Here is a 19,222-nt window from a genome sequence, read left to right as displayed (position 1 = left end):
AATATAGTTATAAATTAACCCTTACAAGTACAAAGGGAAATTATTTGGGAGTTAAAAGTATAATATTCAAGTGTTATAATATAAGATTCAAAGCAAATAAATGGTTCAAAAGAGCTTTAATTTCAAAATATGTCTTCGGAATTAAAATACTAAAACAATACCAAAAATGAATTCCAATAAAAAATTGCTACCTGCTAAGACTTGATACAATAAGACCACGTTGGATGCCTTCTTTGCATACATGCGTACCAACAAAACCATTTCCACCTAATACAAGTAACTGCCCAAAACCCTTTCCATTTTAGTATTTAAAAATGCAAATGCAATATAGACACCATTTAATAAGACTCACATATGTACACACAGTGAAATAGTTAAGCATAACAAAGTGAAATAACTGATGCCTAATACGTAAGAGTGTATGCAGCAGTTCTGATAAGCAATGGACTCGCATCCTTTTGACCTTGTCTCGATGAGATGGACTTTCATGCACAGTCTCAGCTTCCTCAACTTTTGGTGGTTCTTTGTAACCATCAGTAGTTGACGTGCATAGTTGTCGAATAGATTTTGATGACATAAAACCCCTGAAGAAGAACAAAGAAAACAATAATGTATATGGAAACTAAAATAACTTAAAGCAATAATCCTATTCATGTGTGACACAAGAAAATGGCTCATTGTTAGCCCATCATGTTATTTGTAATAAATAACATAGATTATCATAAAAAGTATATAAATGCAAGCTTCTTCACACTGACGACCATTTTACGAAAACACAGCATTTGCACAACATCGACAGTTACAAAGAATGGATTCGTAAATATCATAAGCACTGTAAGCAGCATTTATTGACATGTTTGAAACTACAAGATCAATTTTCACAACCACTAATTGTTGCATATTAATGCTACATAGATCTGTAAACCATATTGTAAGATACACCCTTACTTTTTTTTAAGTTTGCTAAATGCTGGATGTATAGTTTAAAGATAAACCAGAATATAGAATAGGAAATGCAGAGATAATATTTACAGCAAAGATGTAGAGGGAATATGATCAATATGCTTAATATTAAACAAAACCATAACTCAAAATGTCTATCAGACTTGTTACAATTTGTGGACAGCAGTATAAGATCAATTTCAACAATACCCAGATAGCAATGTGCATTAAAATCACAATTCAAGCATACCCATTTGCAGCTGTAAATGGGATTGATGTAGATTTGAAACAGCAAAGTGGAAATCCAAGATGAAGCCAAAAACCCTAAAACCCCAGCTGTTCCTCCTTTGAAATGTCAATCAAAAATAGCAAACACCAAGGTGCCTAAACACTTCAAGAATCAACTCCAAACCCTAGGCATCCTAGCCTAGAATGCTCACAACCCTCCTATAGAAGTGTATGGCCAGCGAGGAAATGAGGGTGCCAGCATATAGAGTCTAAAAAATCAGTTTTGTCACCACAAATCCGGTAATAAAATCCTCACTAACTGATCACTGAATCCCTTCGAAAATTACTGAAGCGAACCAAGATATCTTTCCAAATGAAGCTAAAATGTACTTCCCAAATGAAACTACCAATCAATCTACTAGAAAGAATCTTTCATCATTGAAAAATAGATGTCCTTTGTGAAGGTTTTTGAATTTTTCAAAGCTTTGGTTGAATTAAGTCTAAAGCAACAGAATCACATTATCAAAGTCTCCAAAACAAGAATGGATGAAAGAAGCTCAAGGGACTTATTTATGCTCCTGCAAAACCCATGCCTCTCTTTAGGGTTCCCATTATTTATTTTATTTCATAATCTTCTTATGTCTCCCATGTAGGCACCCACCCCTAGGAAGCACTTAATTTAAAATTTAAAAACAACTTATATCCTGTAGGAACCCATGTAAAGTTACTCTATTGAATTAAATAATGCTAAGTTAAATATCATTAAAAAAATACCTTTGGGCTACATTAATTGCCAAAATAATATCATTAAATCCAATCACCAACCATCACAAAGTAGAGTCACTTATAACAAACCAATTCAGTCCAAACTGTGACTTTTAAAAAGTAAGAATGAACAAATTGTGTGAAACCCCTATAGAAATAGTCATTATGCAATTTTAAATCAAGCTCAATGCAACATATGTTATCGTCAGATTAGCTGGACTGAACTGCCACTGAACCCCCAAGAGTTCCCTAACCCTAGTTCTTTAGCCTAGGAAGCTTGCTGAATAGGTTAACAATCATCATACTGCCAATGCTAGGAATGGAACATTATAAATATCTATCAAAACAACATCATTGACTCCATAGGCATAAACACTGGTAACAATGTTGTAGACAGAAACTCCAGCTGATCATCATAATTATTAATAAACTGAGACTATACAAGGAAATGCTAATATCAAAGACTCAAATAAGCTTCACAGTCAGAAAAAATGGACGAATAGTTGCTCCTTTGTTTACATGGTGAACATAAAAGCTAGTTTGTAGATGTATTGTAGATATGTACAGTGTTTAAGACATAAACATAAACAAGTTTTGACGGAGAACTATCATTCTATGTATACAGTTAAATGTGTATTAAAGCCATGTTTCACTAATGTTCAAGCAGCAATCTTGGAGCTTGCATTGGGAGCATTTAATAGGAGATTTCAAAGAAGTTTGAATCCAATAAAAAAGAGATAACTTCCTAGAATTGCCAAGACTGAAGACAATGTGGACGGATGTTCACAAGTTTTTCCAAAGGTAGGCTTGATCATAATGGTATTTGATCTGCTTTGGTTGTGTTCCTAGGGTGACCATCCAAGCGAATAATTGTTAAATGGAACTCGTTGGTTGAGTAACACCAATTTGATATAGCTGGGATGAGGATCAGTTGCAACTTGCAGAAGGCATGAGCCACGAGCCATTTTAAGTATGGTTCCAAATTTTAGATCTGATGTCCTCAACATTTCCAACACTCCCTACACTTCCCTTACAGCCAAAAAAGATTGTTCAGTTCCATTGCAGGTAAGTTTCCAGCCCATTATTGTTGAGGTGTTTGCAGCTACTACAAAATGATTTCCAACCATTACATTTCTGGTTCTGAGCAAAAGAATGCAACATTTCAACCAAGGTATGGAAACTGTCTCTTGGTTTAATGTTGCGAGTAGAAGGTTTCAGCTGAAGGGAACAAATATTTCAGCAATCATACTTTTATTTTGGGTGCGATTCCAAGTGATTTGCGACTATTGTACTTTTCCAACCCAGCACAATCTGATTTGCACTATATTTTGAAAGGTAAAACTGACCATATCATTTAAGATTTTGTTGCAACTCAAGGTTTTAATTTTCTAGGTGCTTCATTTCATAGAACCCTACAGATGCAACACAAATACACAGTGAGTACATGTGGCAAGCTTTGTTTTGGTGGGAGTTTATGGACATCTTCATGCATCATAAAATCAAAGAGGAACATCATGAGATGAGGCTATTTTTCAAAGAGATGATCATTAAATAAGTTGTACATAGATGATACGAATGTTGTAGATATTATGGTAAGTAATCGTAAAATATTTGATGTACTAACAAATGATCAAAGAGATCATTATAAAGAATTTTACAAATGTACAAGATAGAAAGTTTCTAATAACTTAATAAGAAACTAAAGAAAATCATAGATACGATCTTAAATTACTTTATGTACAAAAGATGACCATTAAAGTAATTAAATAACAATATTCTAATACCCTCCCTTACTATGGTCAATTTATCCACAAAACCAAGTCATCCCCTAAATTTAACAAACTTATCTAGACCAAGAGGATTGGTAAGAACATTTGCAATCTGATCCGCAATTGGAACATACTGCAAGTGAACTGCTCATCTGCAACCAACTGCCAAATGTAATGACAATGAGCATCCAAATGTTTGGTTATTTCATGGAAGACCAGGTTCTTCGCAAATTTGAGAGATCCCTGACTATAAAAGAGCAAGGGAATCGGGCCTACTTGAGATAAATACCTGAACTGCCTCACAAGATGCCTTAACAGGTTCTCAATACTTTGCTTCTGCAGAGGAGACTGATACTGCATGTTGCATCTTACGAGTCTGAGTGATTGCACCAAATCCCAAGCTGAACACACATCTAGAAGTTGATGTTTTATCATCAACAGAACATGCCCAATCTGAATCTGTGAACCGTCTGAGTCTAGAATCATGACTCCTAGTGTAAAGAAGTCCACAAGCAAACGTGCCCATCACATAACACAACACACGCATAGTTGCTGCACAATGATTGGCCTTGGGGGCTTTCATGAAGCATGAAATGTAGCTCTACTGGCAATGAGATAGATGAAACTACCCACTAGTTCCATGTAAGTGATTTCAAAACAGGAGGAGAATCAAACATGGCTGACAACTTCAGTCCTTTCTCCATAGGTTTGGAAGCAGGTTTACAATCTTGCATATGAAACATGTCATCCAAGTTCATGGCATACTTAGACTGAGAAATAAAGATGCTACCATCAGTCTGCAAAACCTCAATACCTAAACAACAATGGAGAAGCCCTAAATCTGTCATATCAAAATCCTTGCACAAATCTTGTTTGGTTTCTACAATCAAATGTGCTGAGCTACTATTAATGATCAAGTCATCAACATACATTGGGAAAGAGAATATCATCAGTAGAGTGTTTTCTATACAGATGTACAGACTTAAAATGGACGCACCCATTGACTTGGAGGCTCCTAAGACGTTTTAGCTCCTCTTTGGTTATCTCCTAGACCACTTTAAAAAACCCCAACCAGTTCTAACTCCAAGAACAGCAAATTACCTCGCTTTTGGATGTTTGACATTTTGTCAAACAATTTGCATGAAACCTGTCTTTTATTTTCAAATTACTATTGCTTGCTTGTAATAGTTTCAAATTTAGTTTAGACAATTGCAAATGGTTATTAGACATCCAAGCAAAGAACTTAATTATGGATGAAATCTGTTTTTTTTACCATTCAAGTGCATACATATGATTTCTACATGTAAAATGTGCATCCACAACGAGTAGACATTTCTGCAAAAACTTGGCATGCATACTAGTGATTTATTTTAACCAAAACAAATATAGCTACAACTTGGCATTTTATCAAACAATTGTAATGCAACCTTATAACTCCTCTTTCCAATACCAACTATTTACAATGGACACTGATAATGCTGAAGTTAACAGTGCCGATTATCAATTATTAATGTTACAATTCATTGTACCATCTCTATGGTAATTACAATTAAATTAAAGTACCTGTATATAGCTGCTGTAGGGATCAACTTACAGCAGATTAATACCAAGGACCACATATAGAAAGTGTTCTTACCAGCTCAATGCAAAATGCTGCTATGCATATGTTAGACACTGCCTAAACAAGGAAACGCTAATCTCCCAAAACACATATCGCAGCTATCAGGAAAAAGCCGCAGCAGTGATGAAGTCTCACGCCAATGGCGTGGTTATTTTACAGCAGGGAAACGTCCTCAATGGTTTCCAAAATCAGGAAACCAGTAGGGAAAGTTGATGCCCAATCAAACGCCAAACAATAAGGTTGCCCAGCAAGAAGAATATAGCAAAAATTAATGAAACCAAACAGAAACACGAGACTCACCTTCAACTCAGAATTATCACCGTATTGAAGGCTGAGACATACAACACCCAACTCAGTCCAGAATACTGAATCAATTTGCTATACAACAACAAATTGATGCACAAGTCAAGAGGAATCAGTCCTCAAAAAACCCTTGTTGAAATCCTTCAACAATTTCACAAAATAATAAAATCAATAGCCAAGAGAATGCTTTCTTTTTCTCCATGAAGTCTCCTTTATAATGCAACTTGGCTTCTTCCTTACACTTTTCATTAAAGAGCCTTCATCAATATACCTCTCAATTAGAAGCCGTCACATAATAATTTAAAAATAATTTGGCCACTAAAATAATAATAACTCTCAAAATACTTAGCCTTTAAATATGCCATATGAAATAGGAGTCATGCCTATTATTTCCTTATGTGACCAAATGCAGTTTCCTAAAACAGAAAATTCTCTCTCAATCATCACCATACTAGTCATAAACAGCAGGTGCATGAAACTATGCCCAAATGAAGTCCAATCTAAGTACAACAAAGATCAAATTGGAACATACTGAATTGTGAAGAAGACAAGACCCTCCCATAGACAAGCCTGTCTCAAAAGACCCTTTGTCCACAATAATTAGTATAAGAGGATCACAACAATAGGCCAATCCTTCAAACTCTAATGCTAGCGAAAATGGGGACATTATAGTCCACCTCTAAGATTGTTTGTCTCAATCAATTTCAGAAACAAATAACACATTAGTCCACCCAAGTCTCAAGGGTAGAATCATGTAATGTCCCTATGATCACCAACTAGCTCATATAGCATCATATCCAATCTGACTGACAGAACCTACCAAACTGAAATGGATCTGACTGTAGATGTCACAAGAGTGAATATCTCATAGAGAAGCAACTCAAAAAGCTGATAAAGTTGTTTCACCAAACTGCACAAAGTGAGTTGCCATACACACTATTTGACACGTGCAACAAAATTGTGCACCTGAAAAAGATCATGCACATGACAGTCAAAAGTAAAACCATATGTACTCAGCACCATATACACATCACAAAACTCCTTTGCAAGCCCTATTTGAACTCTAGATGCACTAGAAGGATCCCAAACACTAAACAAAAGCCCGCCAAGAAGAACCTGCTCTGATATTTGTTTCTCAACTTTGAACTCAACTTCACCAAGCCCAAAGTGGTGAAGCCAATCAACAAGATCTAACCAAACTTTAGTGCTAACCATGTCAGCGCTAGGGACCCAAGGCACACTGAATGCGAGATCTGAACATCTAGAAGTGGTTGAATCACTAGCACCATCTTTATCCTTGGCAAGGCTTTTATGAATATGCTCACTCTACAAGTAAGCCAACTTGCAACCACTGATCCCATCTACTGCAGATGGTGAATATTCACCCCCTAGAGGTGGTATACTCTTGAAACCAATCCACACAAATGCATCATCAAATCCTCTATGTGTGGATTGTGTGGATTTGATAAGTTGTAATGAATACTTCTCTCTATGCAATCATAATAAAAAACCCCTACCTTGGTCAAATGTTGACTGGCACAGCTCTGAATGTAACTCCTATCATCTAGCTCATCAACAACATATGCAGTGGATGTAACCACAAGAGGACTCAATGCAACATGTGGGTTTTTGCTACTCTCTACAGATGCACTAATCCCCACTGTATCATCTACACCTCTAACTGGGATATGTGTGACCATATACTCAACCTTCTCACAACTATAACCCGTGGATATACAATCATCACCAATCACCACTATGTGTAGCTGAACTTGATTTGGGGCTAGTGTCAATTCTACATGTTCTAACTCCATGATAACCTCATCCAAAGGTGGTTGTGATTCCTAGTAAGCCAACTGATTATACTACAAAAAGTCCACAATCACCTCAAGCTCATGGTGAGTGCAACCACCTCCTGCTCTTTCCCTAACAATACCTCATAACAAGTACTACCCCACTGATCCCATCTACTATAAATCGCAAATACTCACCCCCTAAAGGATGGTATGTTTAGCCCGTAGGTGAACAGGAAAGAAACATATAACTTAACAAAGTAAATATTATTAATTCATCAAATGCTTTCGTACATAACAACAATGTTCAATACCAACATGATGTCAATTACATAAGTGTATGCCACATTTATAACATCTGACACAGTGCCAATGAAGCGACACAATTGTGCCCGTACCAGTAACCGTCTAACTGCCCAGTTTGTCGAACAACATCATCCCCCACAAAAAAGAAAAGTCGTCTCCTGGCAACCCAAAACTGACAAAAGTAAGAGACAACATACAAACATAAAAACATAGACTAGGGAGGAGTTTACGTCCCTGAAGTGTTCAACAGCTAGCGCAACTCGTAAACATGATCAGTGAATATACATAAGTCCTTCAATGTCCGTGTGTTAACTTCCACCACCTCCTTCAGAAGAAGTGTTGCCTCCATGGCCTGAGTCTGGGCTGCTTGTAATCCTTTTTCAGCCTTTTTCTTATCTTGCAAGAGCGTTGCTCACTCGGCCGCCCATGCTGCCTGCTGACTAGCCAATTCAGCAACTAGCTTCTCTCGAGCTTTTGTCTCGACTACCTTGGACCTCGCAACTGCAACCCTCTCTGCTTCCCTATCTACCTCTGCACGTCGATGAGCATAGTAGACGTCTTTATATGCCCCTACTATCTCATGTGCAAGCTTCTCCATAGCAATATTGCACGGTCCCAATTCAGACTCTATAGTCCAATCAGCCAACATCTATGATGTTTCCACGGCTTGTCATCCTCTAGCCTCAAAGCAAGAGTGAAAACGCTCCGCGCAGCCCCTCTAGATAGAGGCTCAGACCATCTGCAACTCCCTTCTACGAGTCAAAGCATGTTGCCCAATAATTCAACCTCTTTCCAACACAACCTCCATAGCCCTAATGTATGCCATGGATCTCTCCTCATCCGATCCATAATTCAGTCTCTCCTCAGTGTCAGCATCCTGCTCCATCTCTGCCCCTTCTATGGTAGCCAAATCCACCTCCGATTGCGGCCTCCTCATCTTCAAGCGCATCCTCGAACTGTGGTACTCTCGACTCTTGTGGCACTAGAATGGCAGCTACTTCTGTGAATACCTCTCCTCGCCTCGAGGACTGAATGGAGGAACCGACATCTACAAGAATGAGTCGAAACTATTGTCTCAAGAATGCACTAGCTCAATCCATCACCTCAACACACTTGTCCTCTAGTTGTGTTGGTTGGGCCATTCCAACACTCTCGACCTCTGTCTGTGATAGTTGTGTTGCACTCATGGGCTCAACCAACAGAGATGAAGCTAGGTGACAATAGCCTCTAAGCCAATCGTGTCTAGTCAAACTTGAGGCTCGAGCTCTGATGCCTGCATTTCCACGAACCTTGTCGTTGGCACTGCTACTACTAGATCTGGGGCAACTGAATCTACTAAGACTTGAGTTGATGCATTTGTGCTCTCTGTCATGGTCGTGGGTGGAGTCATAACAACGAGTGCATGCCTCCGGCCAAAAGGAGGAATAAGTGGCATGGGGGTGGCCATCAAGTGTGAGAAAGTCGGCAACTGAGGAGTGAAAAGTGTGGACCCTCCAACTACATCATCGTTCCCAGCCTTTGCCAAGGTACTCTCTCCCTCTGAATCAATCCCACTACCCTCTATGGTATCCTCTCGTTCGCTATGAGTGTCACCGTATACATCTAAGCCCTGCAATACCCTCTTCTAGTGGCCACTATGCCACCTATGTCCAAATGCCTCCAGTAGAATATTGGGGGTTCTCCTAGCGCCAATCTTCCTCTTGGTGGGACTTCAAACTCATCCGCTGGAATTTGATGGAGTGTTGCTTCAAGAAACAACCCAATGGCATGGTGCAACATATAGAATGTGCGATGTTGCAAGGTCATGAATTCCTCCATTCTATCAGCGAGGACAGTCACCCAATCATATACCGTACCATTCATAATGCCATTCATGAAGGCAATCTATGGCAAGGTGATATCTGAAGCCCTACTCACCCCGATTAACTTGCTCTTTGTCACATCCATAATACATCGCCAATGGCCTTCCTAGATGAAGTCCCGTCGTAGTCCTCGACTCTTAGTCCCCTTTATGAAGGACTCAAATTCCTCTAATGTGAGGTCGCGTCCCACCAACTTCACCCAGTACTCCTTACGTTCTTGCAGCAATTTGTGGTTTGTGGTCACCACTTTGCAGCCTCCTTGGCTAGGAATGCCAAGAACCCTACTAAAATCTCGAGCTTTGAAGGAGACCGTGAGACGATGCTTCTTGTATACAAATGTACTTGTTCTATTGTGCCTGTTGTATGTTTCGATCATAGTTCTTAATATCGTCTCAAACAATCGTATGAAAAACACCAGAAGTTGTATAGCCCAATGTACTTGCGCACGGATCAAAATTTGTTTGATGAGGTCTGTGTCATCCGTTTCTTGCCACCATCTATGGCACTCGCTGCCATTCAGCCCTTCAAACTGTACTGTGAGATAAGAAAGGTCGGCCTTCTATGCAGATGGCTGCACTTTAGGACGCACCTTCTGCTTCTTGCTGCTCGGTGCTCCTGACCCTACAACATGGACTCCTGAGGCCAACACTCTCGCATTCTTCCCATCTCGGCACTATTTTCCTTCAATTGATCTTTTCGCTATCTCCTTTTCCCTGCAAACTACATACTCCAACTGATTAACCGTCCCTTGTTTTGTCTTTATTGCAACAACAACAGTTAGGGTTGCTCCATGTGGGTGCTTCACTTTTACTTCTCCACAACACATCTTGCTTCAACCCCTTTTCTGCTTCCACGACACCCTATTATTTCCAGCTCTCGCGGAATGCTTCCTTCTTCCCCATGGCAATGCTTCTCCGGATGGCAATGGCTTCCTCTTATTACTTTCGTCTTCCCCACGGCTAACCCTTTTTGGCAAAGCTTTTTCCTTCTCCTTTCTGCTTCCATTTCTTTTCTATTTCCTCGCAGAATGCAGAGATGGATAATTAGGAAGACAACAATCAGGCAATCAAGAAGATTTATCAAGAGAAGCAGCGTCTTCAATTTTGTTTATTGCCCGCCCTTCAATTTTGTTTATTGCCCGCCCTCAATAATTTCCTCCAAGGAAATGAGGTGTTCACAAGGGATGCCCTCGCTAATGACTTGTCGGATTATAATTTGTTTTACTTCTCTGTGGACGTTTTGCACTTCTCCACGGACGACGGACTTTTTTCCCTAACCGCACATTTTCCCCTCACCTTTTTCCTTCTCTGTGTACGCTCCTTACACCTTCACTGCGAGAGTTCCTTTTCCGCTTCATGCGGCCACAATAAGTCCACGGCCAAAATATACCCACGGGACCCCAATGTGTTCGCGGGACATATAGTGTTCGTGGCCACAATGTGTCTGCAAAACACATGGCGTCCATAGACCCAATGTCCGCGAGACCCAATGTCCGCAAGACCTATGACATTCGCAGGGTTTTTTTGTTTTGTTTAATAATTTTTATTTTATTTTTAAATTTAATATTTTATTTTTTTAATAACTTCATAAGTCTATCGCCCTCTTGTCGTTAATGATAGATTTTTAGCTTTGATCCATTAATGGCATCAAGAATTTCTCGCCCGTCCAAGGTCCATAATTTTTTTAAACCATTATCACCCACTTCTCTAATTTTATATGGTCCAAGCCATTTGACCTTGAATTTACTTGGTTTTATCTCATTACGGCCATTGTACCAAAACACCAGTTGGCTTGGCTAGAACCTTGTCCTTTTCAAATGTTTATTGTGGCATGCCTTTCGACGAGTTTGCGCCACCTTCATCGCTGATTGCGTTGTTAATCTTCATGCATCCAATTTGTTCAGTTGATATAGGCGTTCTCGTAGATTTTTCATATCTCCAAGTCTATTTTCAATTGCAATCTAGAGGCTCAGGACCATGAATTCAGCTGGTACCACAGCCTCTTGCCCAAACATTAACTGGAATGGCGTCTGTCCAGTTGTAACGTTGAACGTTGTGTGGTAGGCCCATAGTGCCGAGGGCAACTTTTTCTCCCAATCTGCCTATTCTACTCCACATGATTTATATATGACGTAGAACTTTGTGTCCCAATTTGGGTATGCCAAGATAGGCGCCCCCAACAATCTATTCTTCAACTCTGCGAAGTCAGCCTCCTGCTTGGAGCTCCAGACGTACGGTTCTCCCTTCCATGTGAAATTGTCAAGGGGAAGAGCAATTCGAGCATAGTTCTTTATGAACCCGTCTATAGAATCCAATGTGCCCGAGAAAAGATTTCACTCCAGTTACCTCTGTCGAGGCTTCCATTTCCACAATCACCCGCACTTTGTCTAGGTCGGTCTTTAATCCTGACTAGCAAACAATGTGCCCAATTAATTTGCCTTGAGGAACCATGAACCGATGCTTTTTAGGGTCAGTGTCAACCTTGCCCGCCTACACCTCTCCATACATTCCTAGAGTGCCTTCAAGTGGTTGTCCTGTCCACTGAAGATGGACCAATTATCCAAAAATGCTCAGACGTTGCCTACTAACATTTTGTCAAATATGTGTAAAATGATTCTCTGAGATGTAGCAGGTGTGTTACACAATCCAAAGGGCATCCAATTGTAAGTGTATACTCCATCCTCCACCACAAAGGTAGTTTTCAATTTATCTTCTTTAGCAATGGAGATCTGGTTATAGCCAGAGAATCCATCCATAAAGGAGTACATCTCGTGTCCTGCCACTTCTTCGAGAATTGTGTTCGTGAACTAGATTGGGAAGGGATCTTTTATTGTAACAGCATTCACGCACCGGAAGTCCACACATATCCAGATTTGGTTCCTGTCCTTCATGGATATCACGATTGGTGACACCCACGCACTTGTTTGGACTTTGAATATTATGTCGACTTCCAGCATTCATTGTATTTCCTCATCTACATGTGCCACGTAGTTCTTATTCATTCTGTATAATCGCTTCTGCACAAGTATGGCTTCAAGCACCAAAGGTATGCAGTGAACGCACATCTCTGGCAGGACCCCTTTTAAATCCTTATAAGTCCAGGCAAATACATCTTTATACTTCGTAAAGATTTTAAATGTTGCAGCCTTCAGTACGGGGTTCCAGTCATCTCCGACAAGTATATTCTTCAGGTTTTCCGCGTCACCAAGATTGGTGGCCTCCACTGACGGCTCTTCGTATCTAATGGCTTTCCTTCAAAGCAATAGGCAGGACTCTAGTTGATCTCTGTGTTGCCTTCTTTGTATTCCACAAACTTTGGTGGGAATACCTCCTTCTCACCTTTCGGTTCCTTGATGCCAAGAATGTCAGAATGGAAGAGCTCGTAGTCTTCCATCTGCCAATGAAAAAGTCTACTCATTGAACTAGTCTCATCTCCTAAACATTCCTCCAATTCCAAAATGCCCTCTTTGTTTGGATCCATGCAGGCTCTTCCCTCATCCATTCGATGTTCCCCGCCTGACTCGGACTCCAAAGACGACGCCATTTCTTCACTTATTATCTGTGTTATTATTTTTCCAATTGTGATTCACCATGGCTGCCACCAACCATCCTCTTCCAAGAATGGCATCGTATCCCTTTTTCTTCAAGAGAATCACAATGAAATCAAGCACAAAGGGTTGTGTCCCGATGGTTACCTGTTGAGCCACCAGGGTCCCCAACGGCTTTATCACCTGCTAGTCGATGTCGAGCAGGTTGAATGCGGTCAGCCATAGGTAGGCTTGTCGAATATCTTCCATGTTTCCTCAAGAAGGACGTTCACCCCAAACCCACCATCCACAATGGTGTCCGTCAGGATGGTTTTGAGGATTCCCATCTCAACCATCATCGAGTGATAGCCATTGCTTACTACCAACAACATGGGGTCTATGGCTGATCCTCCTGGTAAAGTTAGTTGTCCATGCATCTTTAGTACCGTTGGAGGGTTTGTGTAAGTGTTTATTAATGTCATCCTTAATTGCGGTACTATTTGTAAGAGGTCTTGAAGTCTGATGGACACCTCCATTTGCAACATCTGGTTCAATAAGTTGTTCTCCTCTGTTTGTCTAGAAGTAGTTTCTTTGATATCTTTTATACCCTTCATTGCCCTTTCTATTTCTTCTTGTGCCTCCCGCAGTCTCTGCTTCTCCGTGCAGGGATCTGGATACGTTGCCTACTTGGCCTAGTTGCAAGTGAGCACTAGGACCTTCTCCTTGTCAATGATAAGGAGGTTCACTTGTTTTGGGCAGTTGGAGTCTTTGTGGTCCCCTGGACCACACCATTGACACAATTTTTGAGTGTCACCCTTTGGAAAATCTCTAGCAAAGTGGCCCCATTGGCTACATGCACGGCAATTGATTATGGGCATTCCCTTGGAGTCGTACTATATCCGATTCTTATTATTCCCCTACATCTCATTATTAGTGCTAGAGGTAGATGGTTGTTCCTACGTGAAGAGTATTTGTTGGCTTCATGTCTTCAAGTTATAGGGGCACTCCTGCGTAGAATGGCCCAAAACCTAACAAAAATTGCACATTGCCTTCTTAGGACATCCTTCCTTTGTGTTTCCTTTCTCTTTACAATCAGTACACCATTTTTTTGCCTCCTCTGTACAGCTAGTGGTTCCCTTCATGGACTTGAACTCCTTTCTCATCCGCTCCATGTCCTTTTGGAGGGCTTGTACCTTCTTGTTGGGTTCTTCATTGTTGTCAGCACTGCTGACCTCTTCAAAGGACTCATCACTCTGAGAGGAGGATGAGGATTTACTCTTCTTCTTTTTCTTTTTCTTTGTCATCTTGCCCTCACTTTCCAAGTTCATGGCACAGTCGTAGGCATCTGTGTACGATGTGGGTGGGACTATCTTCATCTTCCTTCTCAGTGCCCCACGGAGTCCTACAAACCACCGCTTCTTTAATTCATCGGTGGGTTGAGTACCCATCCTGCTAAGAAGATCCTTGAGCCTTCAATTCTAGGCTCCTGTGGTTTTATTTTTCCCTTGTTTGCAATGTAGATCTCAGCAACGACCTCGTTGTCATCCCGTAGCAGTCAAAATTATGCTTGAAATTCTTTCTTTAGATCGTCCCATGTGGTGATCTTCGCCTTGTCCATATCAAAAAACCAATCCACCGCTACTCATCGTAGGTTGGTTGGGAACTAGTTTAACCACTTGTCTGCATCTGTGACCAAGTTGGCGGTCCTTATGGTTCCACATGTACGGCAATGCCATACGGGGTCTTCCTTCCCGTTGCCTATGAGCTTCAGGAGTTTCTATTTCTAAGAAATTGTGTTTCTTTTCCTTTAATGACCACTCAATTGTGTCCCGAACTGTTAGGAATTGGTCCCAGTGGGCTACTCTAACCACCATGCAATGTCCCTCCAACACTTTCTTGTGCCCCGATGTCCTTTGTTGGCCTCGCCTCCTTTCTTACTTCTTCACGAGTTCCTTCTCATAGTGGTGTACGGGATGAATGTAGAAATTGTTCCCTTGTCTCCTCAAGCACAGTTAATTTATGTCATGTTTCCTCTAGCAACACCTAGTTGCTCCGTACTCTCCTCGTTGAGGAAAACTATGGCACCCTTCGATGGTTCCTGCGCCCCTTGTGCAATTGCCTTCTACCACACTCGGTGATTCCTCCGACTGCCCCATAGTCCATTCTTCAACAAGTTGTCTTAGTCGCTGCATTCGTTCCGCTTAGATTAAATCTCCAAACACAGATTGTAATTCATCAATATCCTCCCTCAAGTTCCTGTTTTTATTTAAGGATTAGGCATTTGACATAAACCATTATATTAAAAAACAAAACAAAACACTCTTTTATTTATTTAATCTGTATTCATCATGAAGTCAACTCATGCAACAGTTACAGACTCTTGAGTTCTCTTGGTACCATGGCTCAAAAGCTCATGGTTCAGTTTTGTGACGTGCTGCATCTCTCTCCTCATAGAAATTATTGAAGGTTTGTTGACAACATTCCTCTTGTTCAACTTCTTCCGTGTGTCTCTTCTTCAACAGGTGTGCTTGTGCAATTGAACAGGGAAGTTGGTCTAGGAATCTGTTCATTGTTGGGCTTGCGTGCATGGCATCCCACACAATGTCCTGTGTAACCTTGTTCTCCACGGCTTCTCTCCATACGAAAGTTTTGAGGCTTACGCAATACAGGATGTGGAAGTTCAGAGTTGCCTCGTACTCGCCTTCCAGGAGTTTTGTCTCGTCCTCGTTAGTTTTTCGATTGTCTAGTACAAGTATTCCCATTTATCCTCGACCTTCTATTCGCTACCACTCCGGATTCGAACTGGCAACGGTGCCAAATGTTCAGCCCGTAGGTGAATAGGAAAGAAACACATAACTTAACAAAGTAAAATATTATTCATTCATCAAATGCTTGTGTACATAACAACAATGTTCAATACCAACATGATGCCAATTACATAAGTGTATGCCACATTTATAACATCCGACACAGTGCCAATGAAGCGACACAACTGTGCTTGTACCGGTAATTGTCCAACTACCCACTTTGCCGAACAACATGGTATACCCTTTAAACCAATCCACACTAATGCATTATTATATCCTCTATGTGTGGATTTGAGAAGTTGTGATGAATAGTCCTTCCTATGTAGTCATGATAAAAAGCTCCTACCTCAGTCAAACGTTGGTTGTCATAGCTCTGAATATAACCCCTATCATCTAGCTCATCACCAACGACATTGACAATGGATATAACCACTAGAGGACTCGATGCAATGTGTGGGTTCTCTCCGCTCTCTATGGATGCACACATCCCCATTGTATCATTTACACCTCTAACTGGGATATTTGTGACCACATCCTCCACCTTATTGTAACCACAACTCATGGATATCAAATCCTCACTAACCACCACTAAGTGTAGCTAAATCGGATCTAGGGTCGGTGTTGATTGTACACACTCCAACTCCACAGTAACCTCATCCAAATGTGACCATGACTCCTAGGAAGCCAACTAATTATACTTTGAAGAGTCCACAATCAACTCAAGCTCATGGGTGAGTTCAACCAGCTCCTCTTTCCCTACCTACCAATGCCTTATAACAAGTGCTACCCCACTCAAGAAGGTAATCCCTGTCAACTAATCTGCAAGTAATCATGCTTCAAGATCCTGGCAGCCTCTCAAAGCGAATAAATCTCTACTAGTGAAAAAAAAGTACCACTGTGCTCATATGTCTAGGAGCACCCCAACCAGATACAGTTAAGAGTTGTCGAATTACATCATAATGCTCAAGAGATGAAAAGGTGTCACTATCACTCACCTTCAATTGTCTAGTCATTTAATGTCTATGCATACCCTAGCCCCTACATAAGCTCTCAGACTCACTAACTGCACTATGATAGAAGATTGTATCTACACTACTCACCACAACATCACTAACAACATGTGTGTTATCATCCTCGCACACATCAATAACCGAGGTACTGCTACTTGGTACCTCTACCAGTACCTCCTTTTAAGAAGTAGAAGTCACTATTGTATCAAATTCCTTGCATGTCTCTACTTCCCCCTCATCAATAAGCCCCTATAAATCACGACCATGGGACCTATCATCATCTAGTGACTGCTCTAAGTCATCACCCAAAATCTAATATGATAAATCAGATTTTCTACAACATAAATCATCCTCATACAAATAATCAGAGGTGCCCATCACACTGGTATTTGCATCGTCTAACTAAGACCCCTTTGGTATCACCTAGTGTTGCATATGTGATTCAATGTCAACAAGTAGATCAGCATCACTAGGGCATAAATCTACATCACCTAACTTCTTCATAACACTCAAATCATGAGCATCATAACTAGGAAGCTCCATGCCCTATCCATCCCACTTGTAAAGATTGTTGTCTCCTGCACTGACTCAACACTATGGCAGTTGTCATTAAAATAAGAATTATCAGTGCTCATATCCTCCACACAATCTTCAAAAAAAACACCCTCGTCAAGACTCTAAACTATCAATGGTAACAACTACATCATCTGCACTCGCACTATCCACAACATCATCAACATCCTCACATAAGAGACTAGTGTCCTGAAAATCAGACCTTGTATCACCCATATCCCCACTACTACCTACTGATGTAAGACTACCATCAAAGGTAGTTAGCATGTCCTCACAATCTTTGGAGCACTAACTTTGGAATCCTCAAACTGTTGGAACTCAATGTCGTTGTCCTCTAATGAAACGAACACATTCACATGTCCTTGTGTAGAATCTCCAATGTCATAACAATAAATAGGACCTTTGGCTGCCCTATTAAGCACAAGATTATCTTCACCACAATCACTAGTCATTGGAAACTCCTACTGAAGACTTCTAGATGTTTCAATTGTGAAAATCTCCAATTTCTCTTCCTGTATTCTTCATGAAGACCTTTGAAAATGGAAAATATATATCTAGCTGCCCTGTCAACTATCACCGGATTTGAAAGCATCCATCCATCTTTGATGTTGTCTAAGTTTTTCCATACTTTCCATTAGGGCATTTGTTTGCTTCCTGAGATTTTCCTTGCTATTTGACTAGTTCCCATATTTATTAGATTTCCTGTATCTATCCACAGCTGAAATAAGTGCAAGAGTGTTAGTCACTCAACTATCAACAATACAACCAAAATAATAACTTTTCCCCTACCCCACAGGATGGCAGGAAACTACTCGGATACCACTGTAAAGAACCCCAACCGATTCTGACTCCACAAATATCAAATTACCTCACTTTTGGATGTTTGACATTTTGTCAGCCATTTTGCATGAAACCTCTATCTCGTTGTCCTTTATTTTCAGATTACTTTTGTTTGCTTGTAATGGTTTCCAATTTAGTTTAGATACTTGCAAATAATAATTAGATATCCAAGCAAAGAACTGAAGTATAGATGCAATCTTTTTTTACCATTCACGTGCATACATATGATTTCTACATGTAAAATGTGCATCTACAGCCACCAGACATTTCTACAAACACTTTGCATGCATACTAGCAATTTAGTTTAACTGAAACACATATTGCTACAACTTGGCATTTTAACAAACAGTTGTAGTTGAAGTGCAACCTTATAACTCCTCTCTCCACTACCAACTGTTTATAATAAACACTAATAATGTTGAAGTTAACAACACCAATTATCAATTATTAATGTTACAATTCATGTACCATCTCTATGGAAATTACAATTAAATTAAATAACGTGTATATAGTTGTTGTAGGCATTGTGCTAGGCTTGTGCATCATCTAATCTTGGGGTGAGATTTGTCTAAGTCTTGGGCACAACACAAAGCATGAAGGCAAAATATGGTAGTCCCTTGGGAGCAACCTTTATAATACTAACCACAATATGACTAATGTTTAGTCTAGATCTTCATATTGAATTGGACAAAAAAATACACATAATGGGCACTTTGGTTTAGCATTTATAAAAAGCATTAAGTTTGGGGATCCTTCATGAACCAAGAGGAAAAAATATCCATTAATTTTCAGAAATTGGCCCTTCCTTGGGTAAGACCTCATGTACATGGAGCGGAATGGTTGAAGCGGTGTTTTCATGACTTGCGCTTGGGCAACC

The 19,222-nt window shown here is 40.2% G+C and overlaps 1 protein-coding gene across 1 annotated transcript in view; it reads right to left on the bottom strand.

Moving 5' to 3' along the window:
- The window catches only part of LOC149566108 (NAD(P)-binding Rossmann-fold superfamily protein), a 178,746-nt gene that overhangs the window by 147,946 nt on the left and 11,578 nt on the right, over window positions 1-19,222 (bottom strand). Inside the window, exons 2-3 of the mRNA XM_089819539.1 lie at window positions 464-584; window positions 192-280 (exon numbers count right to left, since the gene is read on the bottom strand). Of these exons, the coding sequence (XP_089675665.1) occupies window positions 192-280; window positions 464-584 (210 nt within the window). The remainder of the gene's footprint in view (window positions 1-191; window positions 281-463; window positions 585-19,222) is intronic.

Source organism: Cupressus sempervirens, chromosome 3 (assembly GCF_028749045.1).
Source record: "Cupressus sempervirens isolate cs-2001-9-10 chromosome 3, ASM2874904v1, whole genome shotgun sequence".
Classification (NCBI taxonomy): Eukaryota; Viridiplantae; Streptophyta; class Pinopsida; order Cupressales; family Cupressaceae; genus Cupressus; species Cupressus sempervirens.
This window is presented reverse-complemented; position numbering and strand designations above follow the sequence as displayed.